The sequence below is a fragment of the Oncorhynchus gorbuscha genome, linkage group LG12, assembly GCF_021184085.1.
Source record: "Oncorhynchus gorbuscha isolate QuinsamMale2020 ecotype Even-year linkage group LG12, OgorEven_v1.0, whole genome shotgun sequence".
Taxonomy (NCBI): Eukaryota; Metazoa; Chordata; class Actinopteri; order Salmoniformes; family Salmonidae; genus Oncorhynchus; species Oncorhynchus gorbuscha.
Genome location: NC_060184.1, coordinates 41,077,829 through 41,098,374, shown reverse-complemented (window position 1 = coordinate 41,098,374; position 20,546 = coordinate 41,077,829). Strand labels below are relative to the sequence as shown.

Below are 20,546 nucleotides of genomic sequence, written 5' to 3'. Positions count from 1 at the left end.
AAACACCATACTGGCAACCTTGTCAGTGCGCATGCGCCCAGCCCTTCACACGAGTCGCTAGCGCGTTATGGGAGTAGGACATTCCGACCGGCCAAACCCTCACAACGCTGGTCCAATTGTACAGCTGCCTGATGGGACTCCCTGTGTCAAACTTGGGTTTGTAGTAACACCTCAAGCACTGGGATGCAGTGCCTTAGACCACTGCTCCACTCTGGAGGACCCACAAAATAGTGTTTTAATCAATTAGTTGGTGATGTGACTATATTTAGTATAGTTTTCTCTAAAAATGATCACTTTTTTAATGTTTTACCATTTTTTATGAAATTCACTGAGGGATGGTCCTCCCCTTCCTCCTCTGAGGAGACTCCACTGTCTGAGTCTTTATGTGCCTTTTGGCAAACACCAAGTGGGCTGTCATGTGCCTTTTACTGAGGAGTGGCTTCCATCTCGACACTCTAACAAAAACGCCTCATTGGTGGAGTGCTGCAGAGATGGTTGTCCTTCTGGAAGGTTCTCCCATCTCCACAGAGGAACTCTAGAACTCTGTCAGAGTTTCCATCGGGTTCTTGGTCACCTCCCTTGGTAGTCCCAAATGTATTCCATTTAAGAATGATGGAGACCACTGTGTTATTGGGGACCTTCAATGCTGCAAAAATACACAATCCTGTCTCAAAGCTCTACGGACAATTACTTTGACCTCATGGCTTGGTTTTTGCACTGACGTGCACTGTCAACTGTGGGACCTTATAGACGGGGTGTGCGCTTGTCCAATCAATTGAATTTACCACAGGTGGACTCCAAACAAGTTGAAGAAACATCTCAAGAATGATCAAACGAAACAGGATGCACCTGCGCTCAACTTGGTCTCATGGCAAACGGTGTGAATATGTAAATAAGGTACCAGATTTTATTTATACATTTGCAAAAATTTCAACCAACTTGTTTCCACTTTGTCATTAAGGGGTATTGTGTGGATTATTTAAATGTTTTATTTCATCCATTTTAAAATAAGGCTGTAATGTAACAAAATGTGGAGAAAGTTAACGGGTCGGAATACTTGCCGAAGGCACTGTACTTGATAACCATCTGCTTCACTAGAATATAGGAAATATATTTCAATTTAATTCAAGAAAGGTTTTACATATGTTCAGAGGGAGAAGAAAAATCCATTTCAATACCATATTAAAAGTCTTTATTGATATTTGGTCAGTACATGAGAAGGATGGAAGTCAGAATAATGAATTCAAGGTACATCGCGTAGAAACTACACACATTGTCAAACAGAAATGCATTTGCCAAGGATTAAAAAAAATAAAAGTCAACATCTAAAAGATACATCATTTAACATTGCAAAGCTACTAAAGTGAACTGTGGTTTGACTTTTATTGAGCATGACTACAACACCAGATGCTTGATCATTTGAGTTTGTCAAGAGTTCAAACAAGAACGTTAAGCAACATGTTCAAATAACCAAGAGACCAAAGAAAAAAAGACCTAGCTTGAATCATACAAAACTCAAGTCATATGCACATACATTAATTCATTTCACGTAATGTTCCTGTTTAGCAATGCAATTATTTTCTTTAAATTGTGGAAGAGGTATCACGATAGGCAAAGGAGAGGAGAAAAAGTTCTGGACAGCAGTTCTGTTTTACCAACTATGCGTTTGTGTCTCGTATAAAAAGAAAAAGACAAATGACGTGTTATTATAAAGTACATTACAAAACTGTGCCACTGCTCGCGCTCAGGCCGTTCTGAGCCTGCCGCGACCCCGCAGTCCTGTTCCCCTTGACGACCATGGCAGACTTGTCTTCGTGGGGGTCGGTGTTGGAGTCTGTGTCGTTCGAGTGCTGCGTCAGGGACGTTTCGCTGCCCGTCGGGGAGTCCACGCTCTCATACCCTGTGCTCAGCTGGCTCCCGAATCCCCCTGCTGCTGTACCCCCTGCACTGCCACCAGTCTGGCCCCCCGCTGCCTCCTCTGAGTGGTTGGAGAGTTTCGTTTCGCCCTCACCGGGGCTGGAGACCATGGGGGACGGGGGAAAGTCTTCCTCTGTGCTGCTGACCTCGCGGTACAGGCTGGGGGTGGTTGCCGCACCCCTCTGGGAGGACGAGCTGCCGTTGCTTGGGCCGTTGGAGACCCTTCCGCAGTCTTTCCCGGCTTGGGTGGAGGGCTGCTCGGGCTGGCTGGGGGGCTCGGCGGAGGGTGAAGTCCTGCTGGGGCCTGCCCCGGCAGAGGCAGCCTGAGCTGGGTTCTGGGAGAGCTGCTGACGGGTCTCCCTGAGCTGCTGCTGGAGGACCAGGATGGTGCTCTGCATGCCCTCTACTTCCTCATCCAGCTGGATGATGAAATCGTTCAATTCTTGGAGGGATGAAAACAGACAAAGACACAAGTCAGAATATAGGGAGATTGGACGCAGTCAGGTTCAAGAAAGAAAGACTGCCTTCATTTACCTGGGGCTAACATTTTACTTTTTACACTGAAAATACACTGAATATTAGAAACATATCTAACAAATGCCTTAACAAAAGCTCCTGCACGCAGAGGAGCATATAGCTCCTCCAATGCAGAGGTTAAAGACCACACTTTACTGTAGCACAGATTAATAACCTGGGGAGCTACAAAGCACACATGGGCCTTCACTGTGCTGAAAGTTAACATTTAAAGCTTACATTTATGGATACTATTTGAACCCAGGTTTGAGTAGATGGAGGTGGGCTGTTGTGTTCTCACCGTCTTGGCTGCTCTTGAGCTCCTCGCTGTACTTCTTCTGCAGGGCCAGCTCTGCCTCCAACTGGGCGATACGTCCCTGGGACAGCTGCCTCCCCAGCTCCTGGTTCTCTTGGATCAGCATCCGGCACTTGGCCATTAGCTTCTTCCCCGTCTGGCTGCAAGGGAGACAGGCCTCACATCACACAATGACCCAGGGCACAGCCAAATGCCACCCTCAGGCAAGGACAGCCCAATCAGTCCAGTGACCTAACTAGGTGGTCACTATGGTGGTGTTCCAGGTTATAATTTATGCAGTCAAGTTCTGTAGATTATCAGATCACCTCACATTGCTTGAAGAGGTGTTTAACATTGCAGGTACCACATTGAGATCTTCTGATGTGCAGAACGACTGAAAAAAATAAATAATAATAGGACATGGAACACCAACGTACCCACCCATCCACTAACACTATGAATCTTGCCTATCCATACAGCAAGTTTCCATTTTCCAAAGTAGTACAGTTACAGATACCGGAGACCGTTTGGACTTGGCAAAGGATACCAGCAACGATAGCAGATGCACATTCCGATAAAACAACATTCTTATGCAGCAGCTGTACCTTTACCATTTGAGTACCCCATGCACATTTTACTACTACAGGTGGGCGCCTACAGTCAGCAGGATGAGAACCAAGTTAAAGTACCCAATTACAGCAACCGTACATTTGGTTTCTACACACCCAAATTGTACTTTCAACAGCAAATTAGACCCAAAGAAATCCTAGTCTGTCACAACCGACCAGCTTCTAATGGTGTGAGTATTACTCAGTCAGCAACTTGGACAAGATCACCTGGGGTAATAATGCACTAACCACTGCAAAGCATCCTCTGCTGACTCTTTTAAACAAGGAAAACACATGCTTAAATTGCATTGACATTTCAGAGGAACCATGGCAGCCAGAGAAATCAACTTCAGAAGTCACCACGTCACTTAAAACCTAGGAACACTGCATGTCGCAACAGACCATAGATACTTCCTAAAAACACAGCAGCATGGACACTGGTTCCAGAAGCATGTGTGAAAATCATACTATTGAAAATGAACTGTGAGAGGCAACCGATGAGATTTGAGATTACTTTTCGTAATACTTGACAATGCATTGTCTGACAAGGATGTTGCATTCAGCTGTACCACTTCGAACAAGTATTTTTGACCATCAATAGAATGACGTTAGCCAGGTATTGGAAAAATAAAAACCAGACATTCTTAGGAGAAACTGGATGAGCAGCTGATAGTGGATTTGAAGTCTAAACGATTAGAAAACACACAATCGTGTTACTCTGGATGCTACCTGAAAAGGTCAAGGGGTATCAATTCTTCTTGCTTGCCATCAAAAACGTAAAATGTTGCTTCTTTTAAGAAAACTACTTCCAATGGATCATACCCATCATTGTTGGAGTCTTGTGGTGAATACAGCATAATAGTAATTTTACGGGTTGTTCCCACCACGAGTGTTGTAACTATATTGATGGCCAGATATCCAAGGCTGTTTATTGTTCTGTTTGGAATTGAAAAACCAATCAATGAATTGCATATTGCCGATAAATTACAATTTTTCCAATTAATGACATCCGTGAAATGTCAACTGGAATTGAACCCCCCCCTGAACCAAAAAAAGGTTTACGGTTGCTAGGGGGGAGGTAGTGTGAAGTCAACAACATAAATACATAAAGAACAATATCATATTGGACTGAATAAATACATTCTCATGAAGTGGTAACATTACTTGTTTCACACATTTGAAATCATTATGAGAAAATATCACTCAAGCACCAACTGCAGTGTGTACATTTTACAATGAACAATTTGGAAACATCAAGCGTCAAAATAATGTAGCTTACTGAATGTTCTTTTTTTTCAAGGTCACCAAATCAAACAGAGCAAATGTCTGACACACTGCAGTGCAAGAGGAAAGTAAATGAAACAGAAACATAAGAGGCAACTCACAAAATAAAACATGTAAATACACTCTACCCATATGTGGGCCCATGCTCAAAGACACAGGCAATCAGACCCTCGCTCACGCACGCCTCAACCATAGTCAATTCTGGACTGAGGGTCTGGCTCCTCCCCCAGAGTCTTAAACATTCTACTGGCTCCTCCCTAGAAAGTCTTACAGTTTATCCTAGAACCTTTCCCACAGTATTTTCATTGTATTCTACAATCTGTCCAAGAGTCTTAGAGTCTCAGGAGCACTAGTGGGTATGGGAGTGGCGTTTTCCACTTAAATGTCTTTAGCTAGCGGGGCATTGTCTTTAAATGTTCAATTGGTTATTTAGGCTATGGGTGCTCTCCCTGCTCCGGCAGTTTGCCCAAGACTGCCTCAATCTCCACCATAACAACCCCCCCCCACCCTCATTTAATAAGGCAACTGTCTGGCTTGGGCTGAGAGAGGGGCGGAGGGAGGCATATCCGTGTCGGACGTGACCACCTCTTCAGGAACAGTCCCGACTCCTTCAGGGCCCCTGGACGGTGAGGTGGGGTGAGAGAGCTGAAACACAAGTGTCACCTGACCATACTGTTTTTTTCATTCAGTTTAGATTATGTGATATGTGGCTGGGGGACAGTAAAAGAGTACACAAAACATGGATGGCAGTTTGTTTTTTGTGTATTTGGTAAAGTCTGAGTCTTGTGGTGAGTACAGCATTTCTCAGCCATCCCCCCCACCATGATTCCTGCATGCCTGCAGAGGGGGTGGGGGGTGTGAGGAGGTCTTGACTTTTTTGTGGGGGTGGGAGGAGGAGGGGGAGTTATTTTGATTGTCTTTACCTATCTGGTGTAAATTTCCAGGCACTCAGTTCATTTTGGGCCTGCTCCAGTTTGTCTTTAGTCTGTTCCAGTTCTCCCTTCATTTTGAGGAAAAATAAGTTGATGGCCGGGTCTACCATTGATGAGCGCAGTTGGGCGGCACTGGGTTGCTGGACTTGCTTGAGGTACTGGATCTGGGTCTGCAGGTTGAAAGAGATAAGTGTCAATAAAGGCACAAGCAGAAACTCAATTTAGAAAATCCCTCCTTAAGCTTCTGAAAGTTAAAAATACATTGACTTAATTTACACAAGAGGCAATGATGTGGCTAATAATTGAGCTATAAAGTCATGCTTACACACTATTTATTCAACTTTGTAAATCATTATTGAAAATAGGTTGCATTCAAAAGACACCTTCCCGTTAAACTACAGTGTGAAAGACAGCTTTGGGATGATTAGCCTAAGTGTGGGACTGGACTCATCTTGTACACTATAACTCTGCGTAACATCTTATGCACCAAACTGGCCAAGTCAGTTTGATTGAACTCAGTTGCCCGACAGAAGGAATGGCATTTTCTGTTAAGTGAGCCGCTATGCAGTCATTCAGAGAGTGAGAGGTCTGACAAGCAAGACATCAGGAGCCTTAGTGATATGGGGAGGGGGGGAAATCGATACAGTTACATATTAGGGATATCATTTAAAAAAAAACATTATTTATACATTGTATCATTTTGACAATATCGTAATATTATTTTGCGCACCTTGGCTGTAAACGGACCTAAAAGTAGTTACTTCAAAGCTTGTTCTCCCATCATCTTTTTAAATAGGGAGTCAAAATGTTCTCAGCAATTATTTCCATGACTGATCAAAACTAGTTTAAGACTCGTCCCTCTGCAGCAGACATATGGTAAGCAATATGTTGTGAATATCGAAGCGCAATAAAACATTTTTTATAGAATCACAATACAAATTGTATCCGCACACAAGTATCGCAATAATATTGTATCGTGAGGTCCCTGGTAATTCCCAGCCCTAGTGGCCAGTGTTTTATGTTAATGTAAGCGCTAGTGTTATTTTGTTTCCATCAGGAGTATGACACTAAAGACTTGGGGTGAGCAGGGAGGAGTAAACTATTGACAAACCATTGATAAGGTGGAAACTCTGCTATACTGCACCCCCGATTCCCAGCACAGCTTGGGAATAGGACTTACGACTAAGGTCAATACCTATACTTATATCCAAAAGGTTGAGGTCTACTGCGTGACAAACATTTTGTTACTAAAATAGGCCTACATATCCCCTAGTCCCCTCAATTAGAAAAACAGCAGGAAGTATTGCAGTGGGATACTTACTGTACACTCTTGCATTTCCTGCTCCTTGGTTGCGAGCCGCATGACTAGGATGTTCTCCCTGCGTGACGCCTCCTGCTGCTGCTGCTTCAGCTTCTCCTCAGACTCCTTCAGTCCAGTCACATCGTTCGCTGAGACGGTGAGTGGAGAGAAACAACGCACAGTTAACCTGTGTCAACTGAAAAGGAGCCATCAACACCTAAACAAAAACAAACTTTAAAAAGGTGTTAAGTGTGGGTATGTGTTCTTCTAAAATGCTAAACTGATACCCAAAGCCTACCACTAAAAACATAGGATAATCCTTTCCTATCAACAGCTGACACTCTTATTGTATTGAATGATGACTTGGTAAAATGTTGGAGTAGGCCTACATTGTTTGGGGCACTTACAATTCAGATCAGCATATTTTGCCTCCAGGATCTGGACGTAGGCTTCATGTTGGTTCCACCTAAAGGACCAATAGTAAACATGAACACACTTGTTATCACATCCAAACAGAAACAATCATCCCACCCTCCCCCATCTAACAATAGTGTTATCTATTTACCTCACACACAGTTCCTCTCTGGTCAGGGTCTTCATGTCAGATTCACTGAGGCGAACCTGAATGAAGATGGGAAAGAGCCAGCAAGTTATTGGCTTTAGCTGCATATAACTTGTCAATACTGGAATCTTGGTTAACATATAGGAGGCACCCTCTCACCTTCTTTGGAAGAGGTTCCTCATTTGTCATTCTGAGTTCTGAAAGGGAAGTAAAAGTACCAATTAATTGAGTTGAAGTTTCAAGAGCAAGCCATTCAAAAATTATACATGAGCTGCTACAGCAGATCAAGCAAATATTCTGGAAGTTACTTTTCGTAACAAGCTATGGGCATTAAGGTATAAAATAATGGGTTAGAGACCATTTTCGCTAACCATGATATTAAGCTAGTTATTCTAAACTACTGCAAAAAAGTCACGTCCGGTCGGTGCTGTATAAAAAGTGGCATGTTTATAGGTTCTCTAAAAGGATTATGTTAACTAGCTAGCGAAATTGCTATTGTTACCATAATAAACCAACTAGCTGCAGTTGATAGTAAGCTTGAAGTATTCAAATATTTGAATGTGCTTGTGTCAGTCTCATCCATTCTCTTTGTTTGCTGTAGTTCTAACGTTAGCTAGCTAGTCCTCATGCATCTCCCACGTTAACAGTGCAAATCCACAACACGTAACATTAGCTAGTTTGCTACTGTTCTAGCTTAACTGGCTAACGTTACGTTTAGACACCTAACGTTAGCTAGTTAAAACCGGATTTTTATTACAACTCTGATTATTTTATAATCGATAAACGTGATAGCAATTCCATTCATATGTGTTTGTTTTATTTAAAAACATTTATTAGCAGGATAATACGCAATGGCCAGCCAACTGTTACATTAGCATGTCTCGACAAGAAAACAAAATAACTAACACCTCACATTTGGCCCACGTCAGACTTACGAGCTACCTTGGAATTCAGTCTAACGATATGTTACCTACTTTTAAGGATGATCTCAAGTAAATGTATAAAATGTGCATCGCCTTAAACTATTTAACCAAAAATGTTCAGCTAACGTTAGCTACCTGTCGGTTATCGTGTTCTGCTTCTTGTTGTCACAAAATGGCGGAGAAAGCAGAGACGCCAGACTCTCTCCCTGCAAAATTAGCGTTCCTCTTTCTTTCGCGGACTCGTGTTCGCAAAACCCTGCCTCAATTGAACACTTACCGGACCCGTTTCCTTCAATATTCGAAACCAGTATGTGTTGACCGCCTTAGCACTAATATGCAACGTTACAATCCGATTTAAATAGGTTTCTAACTTAATTATTGTTATTCGAATTCGCCACGGTAGGGATTCGGTGTCGCCGCCATCATCCGAGAGACGATGGCAACCACAGCAGCGCATCAAAGCTCTCTAGTTGCTAGTGCTGAAGGGGCGGGCTGAGTTAACATGATGCTATCAGACATGTTAGGCTAGCTAACTTTGTCACTACAGAATAACATCAATTTCAATTACTATCCATCCAAACCGTTTAGATTAAACATGTTTTGAATTTGCCAGATAAATAGCTTTTCAACATCTTCAGAAAATGCAAAATAAAAAAATGGGACTCACAACATGCATTGCTGTAGGTTCCAGTCATTAGTTGGCTAGCTGGAAAGTTAATGTGTTGAAGTGTAATTAGTTGAATTCTGTTTTAATGTGACATTCAACAATATTGTTTTAAAATGTAAACCAGTCATTAATACAATAGTTCACCTGTCAAGTTTGCTAAACGTGAGAAATGCAGCTTGGGTAAAAAAAAATGTAAAAAGTCAAGGCCATCCGGAAGCAAAATGGGATGGGTGGAACTATGATATGAAATGGCGTTCTAACGCTCAAAATGTTTTAATTCTGCACAATGTAGCTAATCCCTTTTGCACTAAACGTTATCGTAAGTATACAGTACAAAAATGTTTGATTGTATACGGGTTTCTAGTAAAATGTGTGTGTATAAATAAATACGTATCCGATGCCACCCCCACGTACTGACATGGTATCTTCTAACAGTGATGTTGAATTTCAAGGGCAGTTCTACTTCTATTCTGAACGGTGAACAGCGCATACGGTGTGAAGAAACATGAGCATGTTAAGCAGAGTGGGTCAAGTCCGCAGGTAAAACTACAAAATGCAATGAAGTTATCCATTCGGTAACAAGCCATGATTAAAACACGATGAAGGGCGATAACAAACGAACGTTGCTATTGTTACGTTGTTTGCTTTACGTGATGATTGTTAGTTATAGCTGTCTAGCTAGCTTGTATTAGTAGTCACCTTTTAATAGTTACTAGTAGCTAACTAGTGAGGTAACGTTAGCTACCCCCATATAACGATAAGCATTACCCATCTCTTCGTTTATCAAACCGTTTCAACAAGTTGGTAAGCAGAAATGTTCTTATATGTGCATGTGGTCGGCCAACAAGTATGCGTAAAAGTTGTCAATATTAGCTATATACCCCGGCATTATTTTGACACTTGTGTTTATTGCCTTGTTTGTAATAGACAGCATCATGAGTCGGGCCTTGCCCCCCTTGACTTGACAACAACACCTTGCTCAGGCCGCAACAGGCAACTTCATTATATACTATAGCTAACTTTTTTTCTGCCAGGATTTGAGCAAGTTGCTATCTATTCAACACAAGTAGCTTGTTAATCGTAGACAAATGTAATCTAACCTCTTCCCAGGCTGTCGGCTGGGGCCACGAGCTGCTTCTAAATGGAAGTTTGCTTGCAGCAACCATTACTGGTTGAGCTGAAAACAGTTTTACTGCTTATGCTTGATTACATTTCCCACGGATGGGAATGACATGACATTGACATCTCTATTTCCTGGTGGTTTTAGGTGTGCTGCCACCGTGACCCCAGTCCTGGGCACGGTGGCAGCCAGATGGAAGCACTCGCTCCCTGATCTGACCTACGACTATGGAGCCCTGGAGCCCCACATCAACGCAGAGATCATGCAGCTCCACCACAGCAAGCACCACGCCACCTATGTTAACAACCTCAACGTCACAGAGGAGAAGTACCAGGAGGCACTGGCCAAAGGTGAGAGGAAAGCCTGCTGCTTAAGACATTAGTGATTTAGAAAAAGTGGTGTTATTAGGGATTTTGTAGTTCCTGGATGAGGTTCCTTTTTGAACATTTAATTGAGCCATGAATGCATACCTGTCCTTTATTTACACTTGTAGTGTGTAGCCAATCCGTTACCTGCATGTGTACATGTGATGTATTTCAGGTGATGTGACAGCACAGGTTTCTCTCCAGCCTGCTCTGAGGTTTAATGGAGGAGGCCACATCAACCACACCATCTTCTGGACAAACCTCTCTCCAAATGGCGGTGGAGAACCACAGGGTGAGTAGCCTCGGAACATCAGGCTTCTCTCATGTTGTTCAAAGCCTGGGGTAGTTTTTGGTAGGAAGAAGCTAAATAGGGGTGGAGTCTAGATGGAAACTAGTGACTCGTTGCCACCAACCAATCCACTATTTTGTGTGGGTGGAGCTCCGAACAGAGGTGGTATTTAAGATTTTTTTTCTGACTTGCATCAAGCTAGCTAGCATAAGATCCCCAAAATAATGCAGCATAGGCTACAAAAAAAATCTGACCCGGTAAGAAGAGACTTGGACAAAACAAATAGGACATGCCTCTTCTGAGGGGAAACGTCAGATGTATGCAGAGCCAATCAAATCTAAGTGTTAACAGCCACTGCCCATTAAAACGTAACATCCAATACTCAAGTTCTCCAGACTTCCAGATTTAGAAGGCCTCTCAAGACTACATGTTGAGCAGCACTATTGGGAGTTTGAAGCAGCAGTTTGAGAAACTTCTTCTTCTTCACAAGTTGTTATATATTATAATTTGCAACTATCACGGTTTATACAATTTGTGGGAAAGTAGCAACAATGTTCCTCTTGCATTTTCAATTCAGACTCTTTCCTGAATTTGCTAAATTGTTATGGGAAACCCATTGGAAACTTGTATGTAATTCATCAGTCTGATCATTCTTTGTTTGTTCATCCTGTCACAGGTGAGCTGGCAGCGGCCATCAAGCGTGACTTTGGCTCCATCCAGGCATTGAAGGACAAGATGTCTGCCGCCACTGTGGCGGTCCAGGGCTCAGGCTGGGGATGGCTGGGCTTCGACAAGGAGAGCGGGAAGCTCCGTATCACAGCCTGCCCTAATCAAGACCCACTGCAGGGAACCACAGGTCAGTGGCTATTGGCCAGGTCCCAGTACTGTTATGTTATCTTGTTCATGTCTGTCTGGGGCTCAAACAAGGGTATAGAGCCAGTGAATGACATACAGTAGTGATGCACCTATTACATTTTTGGCCAATACCGATATCCAATATTTTCCCTGCCAAAAAACCTGATACCGATATTTAACTGTTTTTGCCTCCTTTTAAGCATTCGAGTATAGTTAACACACACATGGACACAGCGGTCTAATGCACTGCATCTCATTGCAAGAGGTGTCACTACAGTCCCTGGTTCGAATCCGGGCTGTAGCACATCTGGCCCTGATTGGAAGTCCCAATTGGCCCAGCGTTGTCCGGGCCGACATTGTAAATAAAAATTTGTTCTTAACTGACGTGGCTAGTTAAATAAAGGTCACACACACCACACTGACCAAAAAGTTATTTTGTAGGCATTTACATATGTTCCCATTACCAGTAAAAAATAATGAAAACCTATTTCTTTCACTTACTTGCTGTGCTGTTTTGTTGTTCAGTCATTTCATTCTCAACCAGGATTTCTATGGAACGCCATTTGGATCTTTGCGTGTCAAAAAAGATACATGTAAAATAACACTTTGTCGTGTCAAATAACACTATTTGACCAATCAAGACCTGAATATGACTGCACGTCACAATTTAACGTGTTCATACATTTGTTACGTAGTTATTACACTATCACTCGTATTTCATATGTCACATCGTTACGTGTGCTATGATGCTGGTGAAGTTGTCTCGCGCATTCAAAACACATTTTTGAATGCCAAAACTAAAAATATGTCAAGCATATGCGTTCATTTGTTAGATTGCAATTAATTTCCTAACTAGACTGATGTTATTGTGGAACAGATGGTCATAAAGATAGCTAGCTCATGGATGCAAACAATGTTCTTCCCCAAAAACAACAATCTAGGTCATCTAAATTTGTAAGTCGCTCTGGATAAGAGCGTCTGCTAAATGACTTAAATGTAAATGTAAATAACCCTATTTATAAAAGTTCTTATTTGATTAATGCTGGTCGGACCCATCTATGTGAAGCTAGCCACAATAAGAATTAGCCACAATAGTGGACTTTGTGGTAAGCCTTCAAAATAAAAGTATGGTATAATTCTACTATTCGTATTAATTTGCATCACTGTCAATGACATTTATTTTAAAGGCAAACTGCAAATTCCACTTATTCCTAATCCTTATTGTGGCTAGCTTCACAACACATAACCCAGTCCGGTCGAGCCTCATTAGCCAGATGAAGCAAGCTGGCTGCCAATAACATTATCTTTGGGCAACAGTGTTAAGGGGCTGGCTCGCTATTTATTTTCATGAACTGAAGTTCAATTTCAATAGGAGAACAACAAGTGGCAACCGAGCTAATACTTACTCACAAGGATTCCTAAATCATTGCTAAGAATAATAAAAATGACTGCACTTTCTACTGGTCATTGTTTTCAGGCTGGATGTATTGGTGCTACCCCAGAAGTTGCGGTCGAACAAATGATGCTTTCTTACCAACGCGGTATTGTAAACACATCGTTCGTGGCCGGTGTTTGTTTGTTTGCAGACTTTTTGTACAGCTTTGAGTGCTAATGTGTCTTTTTTTGACACGCAAAGAACCAAATGGCATTCCATAGTATGTATGTTGTGAAGCTAATAGCGAGTTACTGTGTACCTCGGGTTGGGCAACATCTGAAAAATAGCATACTTGGTAGTGTGTACCGGTGCCTGACCAGTCGGCGAAAGCCAACAGTGCCCACGACAGAGTGTTTGATTGTCAAGGGCAATGAATTCTATTGTCTTGGATTTAATGCTTTTCACCTTTTGAGTTGTCTCGCTGAAATGTTCTTACTCTTTGAAATGACTGCTCGACTTGTTGACTGCTCGATCCACACAGCAGACATTGTGGGCTAGGTTAGGAATGCTGTGTTGCAGGTGTACTGCAAAATGTTACGTGGCGTCATTACGTCATGTACTTACGTTATATAGGTATGCACGGTAGCTTTGACATCGGTTGTTAACATTGGTGTTAAACTAGACATCGGGCCGATACCGATGTTGACATTTTTAGCTAATATCGTCCGACTCTATGTTCACCGATATCGTGCATCCCTAACATACAGTGCCTTCAGAAAGTATTAACACCCCTTGACTTTTTCTACATTTTGTTGTGTTAATCCATTTTAAATTCAGACCTTAAATTGAGATGTTTTTGACACTGGTCTACACACAATGCTCCATACTGTCAAAGTGGCATTATGTTTTGAGAAATGTTGACAAATTAAATAAACATTAAAAGCTGAAATGTCATGAGTCAGTAAGTTTTCAGCCTAAATAAGTTCAGGACTAAAAATGTACTTAACAAGTCACATAAGTAGCTTGGACTCACTGTGAGCAGTAATAGTGTTTAACATGATTTTGGAATGACTACCTTCTCTGTGCCTCACACATACAGTTGAAGTCGGAGGTTTGCATACACCTTAGCCAAATACATTTAAATTGTTTAACTTGGGTCAAACTTCCACAAGCTTCCCACAAGTTGGGTGAATTTTGGCCCATTCCTCCTGGCGGAGCTGGTGTAAATGAGTCAGGTTTGTAGGCTTCCGTGATCGCACATGCTTTTTCAGTTCTGCCTACACATTTTCTATAGGATTGAGGTCAGGGCATTGTGATGGCCACTCCAATACCTTGACTTTGTTGTCCTTAAGCCATTTTGCCACAACTTTGGAAGTATGCTTGGGGTCATTGTCCATTTGCGACCAAGCTTTAACTTCCTGACTGATGTCTTGAGATGTTGTTTCAATATGTCCACATAATATTTCTCCTTATGATTCCATCTATTTTGAAGTGCACCAGTCCCTCCTGCAGCAAAGCACCCCCACAACATGATGCTGCCACCCCCGTGCATCACGGACGGGATGGTGTTCTTCAGCTTGCAAGCATCCCCCTTTTTCCTCCAAACATAACAATGATCATTATGGCCAAACAGTTCTATTTTTGTTTCATCAGACCAGAGGACATTTCTCCAACAAGTACAGTCTTCGTCCCCATGTGCAGTTGCAAACCGTAGTCTCGCTTTTTTATGGTGGTTTTGGAGCAGTGGCTTCTTCCTTGCTGAGTGGCCTTTCAAGTTATGTCGATACAGGACTCGTTTTACTGTGGGTATAGATACTTTTGTACCTGTTTCCTCCAGCATCTTCAAATCAAATCAAACTTTGTTTGTCACATACACATGGTTAGCAGATGTTAATGCGAGCGTAGCGAAATGCTTGTTCTTCTAGTTCCGACAATGCAGTGATAACCAACAAGTAATCTAACTAACAATTCCAAAACTACTGTCTTATACACAGTGTAAGGGGATAAAGAATATGTACATAAGGATATATGAATGAGTGATGGTACAGAGCAGCATACAGTAGATGGTATCGAGTACAGTATATACATATGAGATGAGTATGTAGACAAAGTAAACAAAGTGGCATAGTTAAAGTGGCTAGTGATACATGTATTACATAAGGATGGAGTCGATGATGTAGAGTACAGTATATACGTATGCATATGAGATGAATAATGTAGGGTAAGTAACATTATATAAGCTAGCATTGTTTAAAGTGGCTAGTGATATATTTACATAATTTCCCATCAATTCCCATTATTAAAGTGGCTGGAGTTGGGTCAGTGTCAATGACAGTGTGTTGGCAGCAGCCACTCAATGTTAGTGGTGGCTGTTTAACAGTCTGATGGCCTTGAGATAGAAGCTGTTTTTCAGTCTCTCGGTTCGAGCTTTGATGCACCTTTACTGACCTCGCCTTCTGGATGATAGCGGGGTGAACAGGCAGTGGTTCGGGTGGTTGATGTCCTTGATGATCTTTATGGCCTTCCTGTAACATCGGGTGGTGTAGGTGTCCTGGAGGGCAGGTAGTGTTTGCTCCTGGTGATGCGTTGTGCAGACCTCACTACCCTCTGGAGAGGCTTACGGTTGAGGGCGGAGCAGTTGCCGTACCAGGCGGTGATACAGCCCGCCAGGATGCTCTCGATTGTGCATCTGTAGAAGTTTGTGTGCTTTTGGTGACAAGCCGAATTTCTTCAGCCTCCTGAGGTTGAAGAGGCGCTGCTGCGCCTTCTTCACGACGCTGTCAGTGTGAGTGGACCAATTCAGTTTGTCTGTGATGTGTATGCCGAGGAACTTAAAACTTGCTACCCTCTCCACTACTGGTCCATCGATGTGGATAGGGGGGTGTACCCTCTGCTGTTTCCTGAAGTCCACAATCATCTCCTTAGTTTTGTTGACGTTGAGTGTGAGGTTATTTTCCTGACACCACACTCCGAGGGCCCTCACCTCCTCCCTGTAGGCAGTCTCGTCGTTGTTGGTAATCAAGCCTACCACTGTTGTGTCGTCCGCAAACTTGATGATTGAGTTGGAGGCGTGCGTGGCCACGCAGTCGTGGGTGAACAGGGAGTACAGGAGAGGGCTCAGAACGCACCCTTGTGGGGCCCCCGTGTTGAGGATCAGCGGGGAGGAGATGTTGTTGCCTACCCTCACCACCTGGGGGTGGCCCGTCAGGAAGTCCAGTACCCAGTTGCACAGGGCGGGGTCGAGACCCAGGGTCTCGAGCTTGATGACGAGCTTGGAGGGTACTATGGTGTTGAATGCCGAGCTGTAGTCGATGAACAGCATTCTCACATAGGTATTCCTCTTGTCCAGCTGGGTTAGGGCAGTGTGCAGTGTGGTTGATTGCATCGTCTGTGGACCTATTTGGGCGGTAAGCAAATTGGAGTGGGTCTAGGGTGTCAGGTAGGGTGGAGGTGATATGGTCCTTGACTAGTCTCTCAAAGCACTTCATGATGACGGAAGTGAGTGCTACAAGGGCGGTAGTCGTTTAGCTCAGTTACCTTAGCTTTCTTGGGAACAGGAACAATGGTGGCCCTCTTGAAGCATGTGGGTACAGCAGACTGGTATAGGGATTGATTGAATATGTCCGTAAACACACCGGCCAGCTGGTCTGCGCGTGCTTTGAGGGCGCGGCTGGGGATGCCATCTGGGCCTGCAGCCTTGCGAGGGTTAACACGTTTAAATGTCTTACTACTCACCTCTGCTGCAGTGAAGGAGAGACCGTATGTTTTCGTTGCAGGCCGTGTCAGTGGCACTGTATTGTCCTCAAAGCGGGCAAAAAAGTTATTTAGTCTGCCTGGGAGCAAGACATCCTGGTCCGTGACTGGGCTGGGTTTCTTCTTGTAGTCCGTGATTGACTGTAGACCCTGCCACATACCTCTTGTGTCTGAGCCGTTGAATTGAGATTCTACTTTGTCTCTGTACTGACGCTTAGCTTGTTTAATAGCCTTTCGGAGGGAATAGCTGCACTGTTTGTATTCGGTCATGTTGCCAGACACCTTGCCCTGATTAAAAGCAGTGGTTCGCGCTTTCAGTTTCACGCGAATGCTGCCATCAATCCACGGTTTCTGGTTAGGGAATGTTTTTATCATTGCTATGGGAACGACATCTTCAATGTCTTTTTGGTAAGCAACCCCAGTGTAGATTTGGCCTTGTGTTTTAGGTTATATTCCTGCTGAAAGGTTAATTAATTTCCCAGTGTCTAGTGGGAAGCAGACAACCAGGATTTCCTCTATAATATTTACTGTGCTTTGGACAGTTGAAAAACAAATGATAGTTGGACTAAGCGCAAACCATCAAACCTCCTCTGTGCTTCAGGGTGGAAACCGCACATGCATTCACCTACTCAGCGTCTCACAAAGACATGGCAGTTGGAACCAAAAATCTGAAATTTGGAAATCTGTCCTTTTGGTCTCTCCAACAGTAATGTCCATTGCTCGTGTTTCTTGACCCAAGCCATATTTTTTCTTTATATCCTGAAAAAGTCCCCAGTCCTTAACAATTACAAGCATACCCATAACATTATGCAGCCGCCACTATGCTTAGAAATATGGAGAGTGGTACTCAGTAATGCGTTGGATTTGCCCAAAACATAACACTTTGTATTCAGGACAAAAAACAACAACTTTAGTGCATTGTTAATTTGTGGAATTTCTTTCCTTAATTCTTTTATGCCAATCAGTTGTTGTGACAAGGTAGGGGTGGTATACAGAAGATAGCCCTATTTGTTAAAATACCAAGTCCATATTATGGCAAGAACAGCTCAAATAAGCAAAGAGAAACGACAGTCCATTACTTTAAGACATGAATGTCAGTCAATCCGGAAAATGTTAAGAACTTTGAAAGTTTCATGAAGTGCAGTCGCAAAAACCATCAAGCACTATAATACTGTCTCTCATGAGGACCGTCCCAGACAAGGACGACGCAGTTACCTCTGCGGTGGAGGATACGTTCATTAGAGTTATCAGTCTCAGAAATTGCAGTCCAAAGAAATGCTTCAGAGTTCAAGTAACAGACACATCTCAACATCAACTGTTCAGAGACTGTGTGAATCAGATCGTCATGGTTGAATTGCTGCAAAGAAACCACTACTTAAGGACACCAATAAGAAGAGACTTGCTTGGGCCAAAAAACACGAGCAATGGACATTATTGTTGGAGTGACCAAAAGAACAGATTTTCAGATTTTTGGTTCCAACTGCCATGTGAGACGCTGAATAGGTGAATGGATGATCTCCGCATGTGCGGTTCACACCGTGAAGCACAGAGATGGTTTGCGCTTAGTCCCAGTATCATTTGTTTTTCAGCTGGACAATGACCCAACACACCTCCGAGCTGTGTAAGGGCTATTTCACCAAGACAAGTGATGGAGTGCTACATCAGATGGTCTGGCCTCCACAATCACCCGATCTCAACCCAATTGAGATGGTTTGGGATGAGTTGGACTGCAGAGCGAAGAAAAGGCAGCCAACAAGTGCTCAGCATATGTAGGAACACCTTCATGACTGTTGGAAAAACATTCCAGGTGAAGCTGGTTGAGAGAATGCCAAGCGTGTGCAAGGCTGTCAAGACAAGGGTGCCTACTTTGAAGAATCTAAAATTAATTTTGATTTTAACACTTTTTGGGGTTTCATAATGTTATGTCTTCACTATTCTACAGTGTAGAAAAAGTAAAAATAATTAACCCTTGAATGAGTAGGTGTGTCAACTTTTGATTGGTACTCTATGTAAATTATGTTTTTAATTTTCAATACATTTGCATGATGTGTGTGTGTGTGTGTGTGTGTATAGATGGGTGATAATACAAAGAAGTTGAATCCATTTTGAATTCAGTCTGTAACACTACAAAATGTGGAATAAGTCAAAGGTTATGAACACTTTCTGAAGGCAACGTATGCCTAGTTAAGTTACTGTTGAATGATTTTACTTAATTATTCTTATTTTTTTTCTCCCCAGGTCTGGTCCCCCTGCTGGGTATTGATGTGTGGGAGCATGCCTACTATTTACAGTACAAGAATGTCCGACCCGACTATGTCAAAGCCATATGGAATGTCATCAACTGGGAGAACGTGAGCGAGCGCCTCCAGGCCGCCAAAAAGTAGACCTTTTCCCCCTCAGAACACACACTGGCTCTTCCTTCCTGCCCCAAACCTTACCCCTGCAGACCTTACTACCTTAAGAGAGCAGAAAATACCCTCTTAACCCAAATGAAGATAGCTGCTGTATACTGTACCAGAGAGAATATTCAGTCTGTAAAGCTGTTTGTTTGTCCGACTATAGCTAGGTTTCCATCCAATTGGCGACAGATTTTCATGCGAGTATTATAAAATCGGCATTAGAACAATGTGCATTTTCCCAGGAGATGTTTCCATCAAAATGACTTGTTGCAAATGCTGTGCGTGATGACAGTAAACATAAAAATACCTTGTTGTTAAATTCCCAAGTACCAAATAAAAAAGCAAGTTAAATGTGTTTCTATCGCATTTAAATCTAATGATGGTTCTAAAAAATAAAAAGAATTGAGTTATATACTGAGTGTGTCCAGTCTTGTATTGTCACGTGTCCTCTAGTGCACGTATAGATTACATGATAAGAATATTATAAACAAAAGAGCAAGAATTTTTATTTGTCAAACGGCAGACAAGCATCAAGCTCATCACCATGCACTTTCACCTCCCTGTGAAGTCTTAACTTACTTAATCTGTAGACTAATAAACTGCATGCTTTCCCGATGAGTTGCAGTGGGATAACCGCACATATCATTGTGTCATTCAGTTGACTTCAATATGATTGTTTTATCAATATTTACTCATAAAAGCATTTCCACTGATATTTCTCGCATAAGTAATTTTCTGTTTCTATCAGGCCTGTCATTACTACTTTTTTTATTTTTTATTATCAGACCTGTACTTAACTCACATAAAAAGGTTGGATGGAAACCTGGTCAGTGTTGCACAGATATCAGGTAAATGTGATTGAGGCAAATGTTTTTGATGTGATATAATAAAATATTTAGTTTGAATTGTATCTGCTTTGTGGTTTTAATTAGCATAATACAAAAATCTCCATTAAAAAAATCAGCCGCTTCTGCGGTGCCAGAGCTAGAGCTGCGTTTGTCAGATCATGAGACATCCCGAAAATCAGTCTTCTCACAAAATCATCTGTAGTGTCAGAACAGTTTGCCCTACAAACTCGTCTGAAGGTCCCTCGGTACCAGTTGAAAAAATGAATCGAGGTTTATATGGAGACTGTTTAAAAAAAAAAAGTGTTTCCTGACCTTTCTTGCATCTCTGAGTACAATCACTTCAAAACAAACTTCCTAGTTTAACGGAGAATCTCTGTTCCATGTAGTGAATCTGTTATTCAATGCGTTTGTAAGGCCCTCAAATGTTCTGCAACTTTTTGTAATATTCTTTTATACTTCAAGGGGTCTTAAAATATCAGAGCTAAATGATCTTTGGTAAAACAATTCTATAACTTAGTAGTCCCCCCACCAGCTTAGACTC

General features: G+C 42.4%; 2 protein-coding genes across 4 annotated transcripts; one reads left to right on the top strand and one right to left on the bottom strand.

Annotated features, from left to right (window-relative positions):
- Positions 1–1,175: 1,175 nt before the first annotated feature.
- Positions 1,176–9,125, bottom strand: LOC123991015 (pre-mRNA-splicing regulator WTAP-like). 3 transcript variants are annotated; one of them, XM_046292122.1, is made up of 8 exons: positions 9,002–9,125; positions 7,571–7,608; positions 7,415–7,470; positions 7,257–7,315; positions 6,871–6,998; positions 5,541–5,719; positions 2,732–2,886; positions 1,176–2,359 (listed from the first exon to the last, which is right to left on the bottom strand). In XM_046292122.1, the coding sequence occupies exons 2-8, from the start codon at positions 7,598–7,600 to the stop codon at positions 1,719–1,721; spliced, it is 1,248 nt and encodes a 415-aa protein (XP_046148078.1). In that variant the 5' UTR covers positions 7,601–7,608; positions 9,002–9,125; the 3' UTR covers positions 1,176–1,718. The 3 variants fall into 3 exon arrangements, with proteins under 3 accessions (XP_046148078.1, XP_046148076.1, XP_046148077.1); XM_046292120.1 differs by lacking the exon at positions 9,002–9,125 and adding an exon at positions 8,612–8,814; XM_046292121.1 differs by lacking the exon at positions 9,002–9,125 and adding an exon at positions 8,470–8,807.
- A 311-nt stretch (positions 9,126–9,436) lies between these two features.
- sod2 (superoxide dismutase 2, mitochondrial) lies at positions 9,437–20,067 on the top strand. Its single transcript, XM_046292123.1, has 5 exons — positions 9,437–9,541; positions 10,269–10,471; positions 10,662–10,778; positions 11,452–11,631; positions 18,997–20,067. The coding sequence occupies exons 1-5, from the start codon at positions 9,507–9,509 to the stop codon at positions 19,140–19,142; spliced, it is 681 nt and encodes a 226-aa protein (XP_046148079.1). The 5' UTR covers positions 9,437–9,506; the 3' UTR covers positions 19,143–20,067.
- The last annotated feature ends 479 nt before the right edge of the window (positions 20,068–20,546 follow it).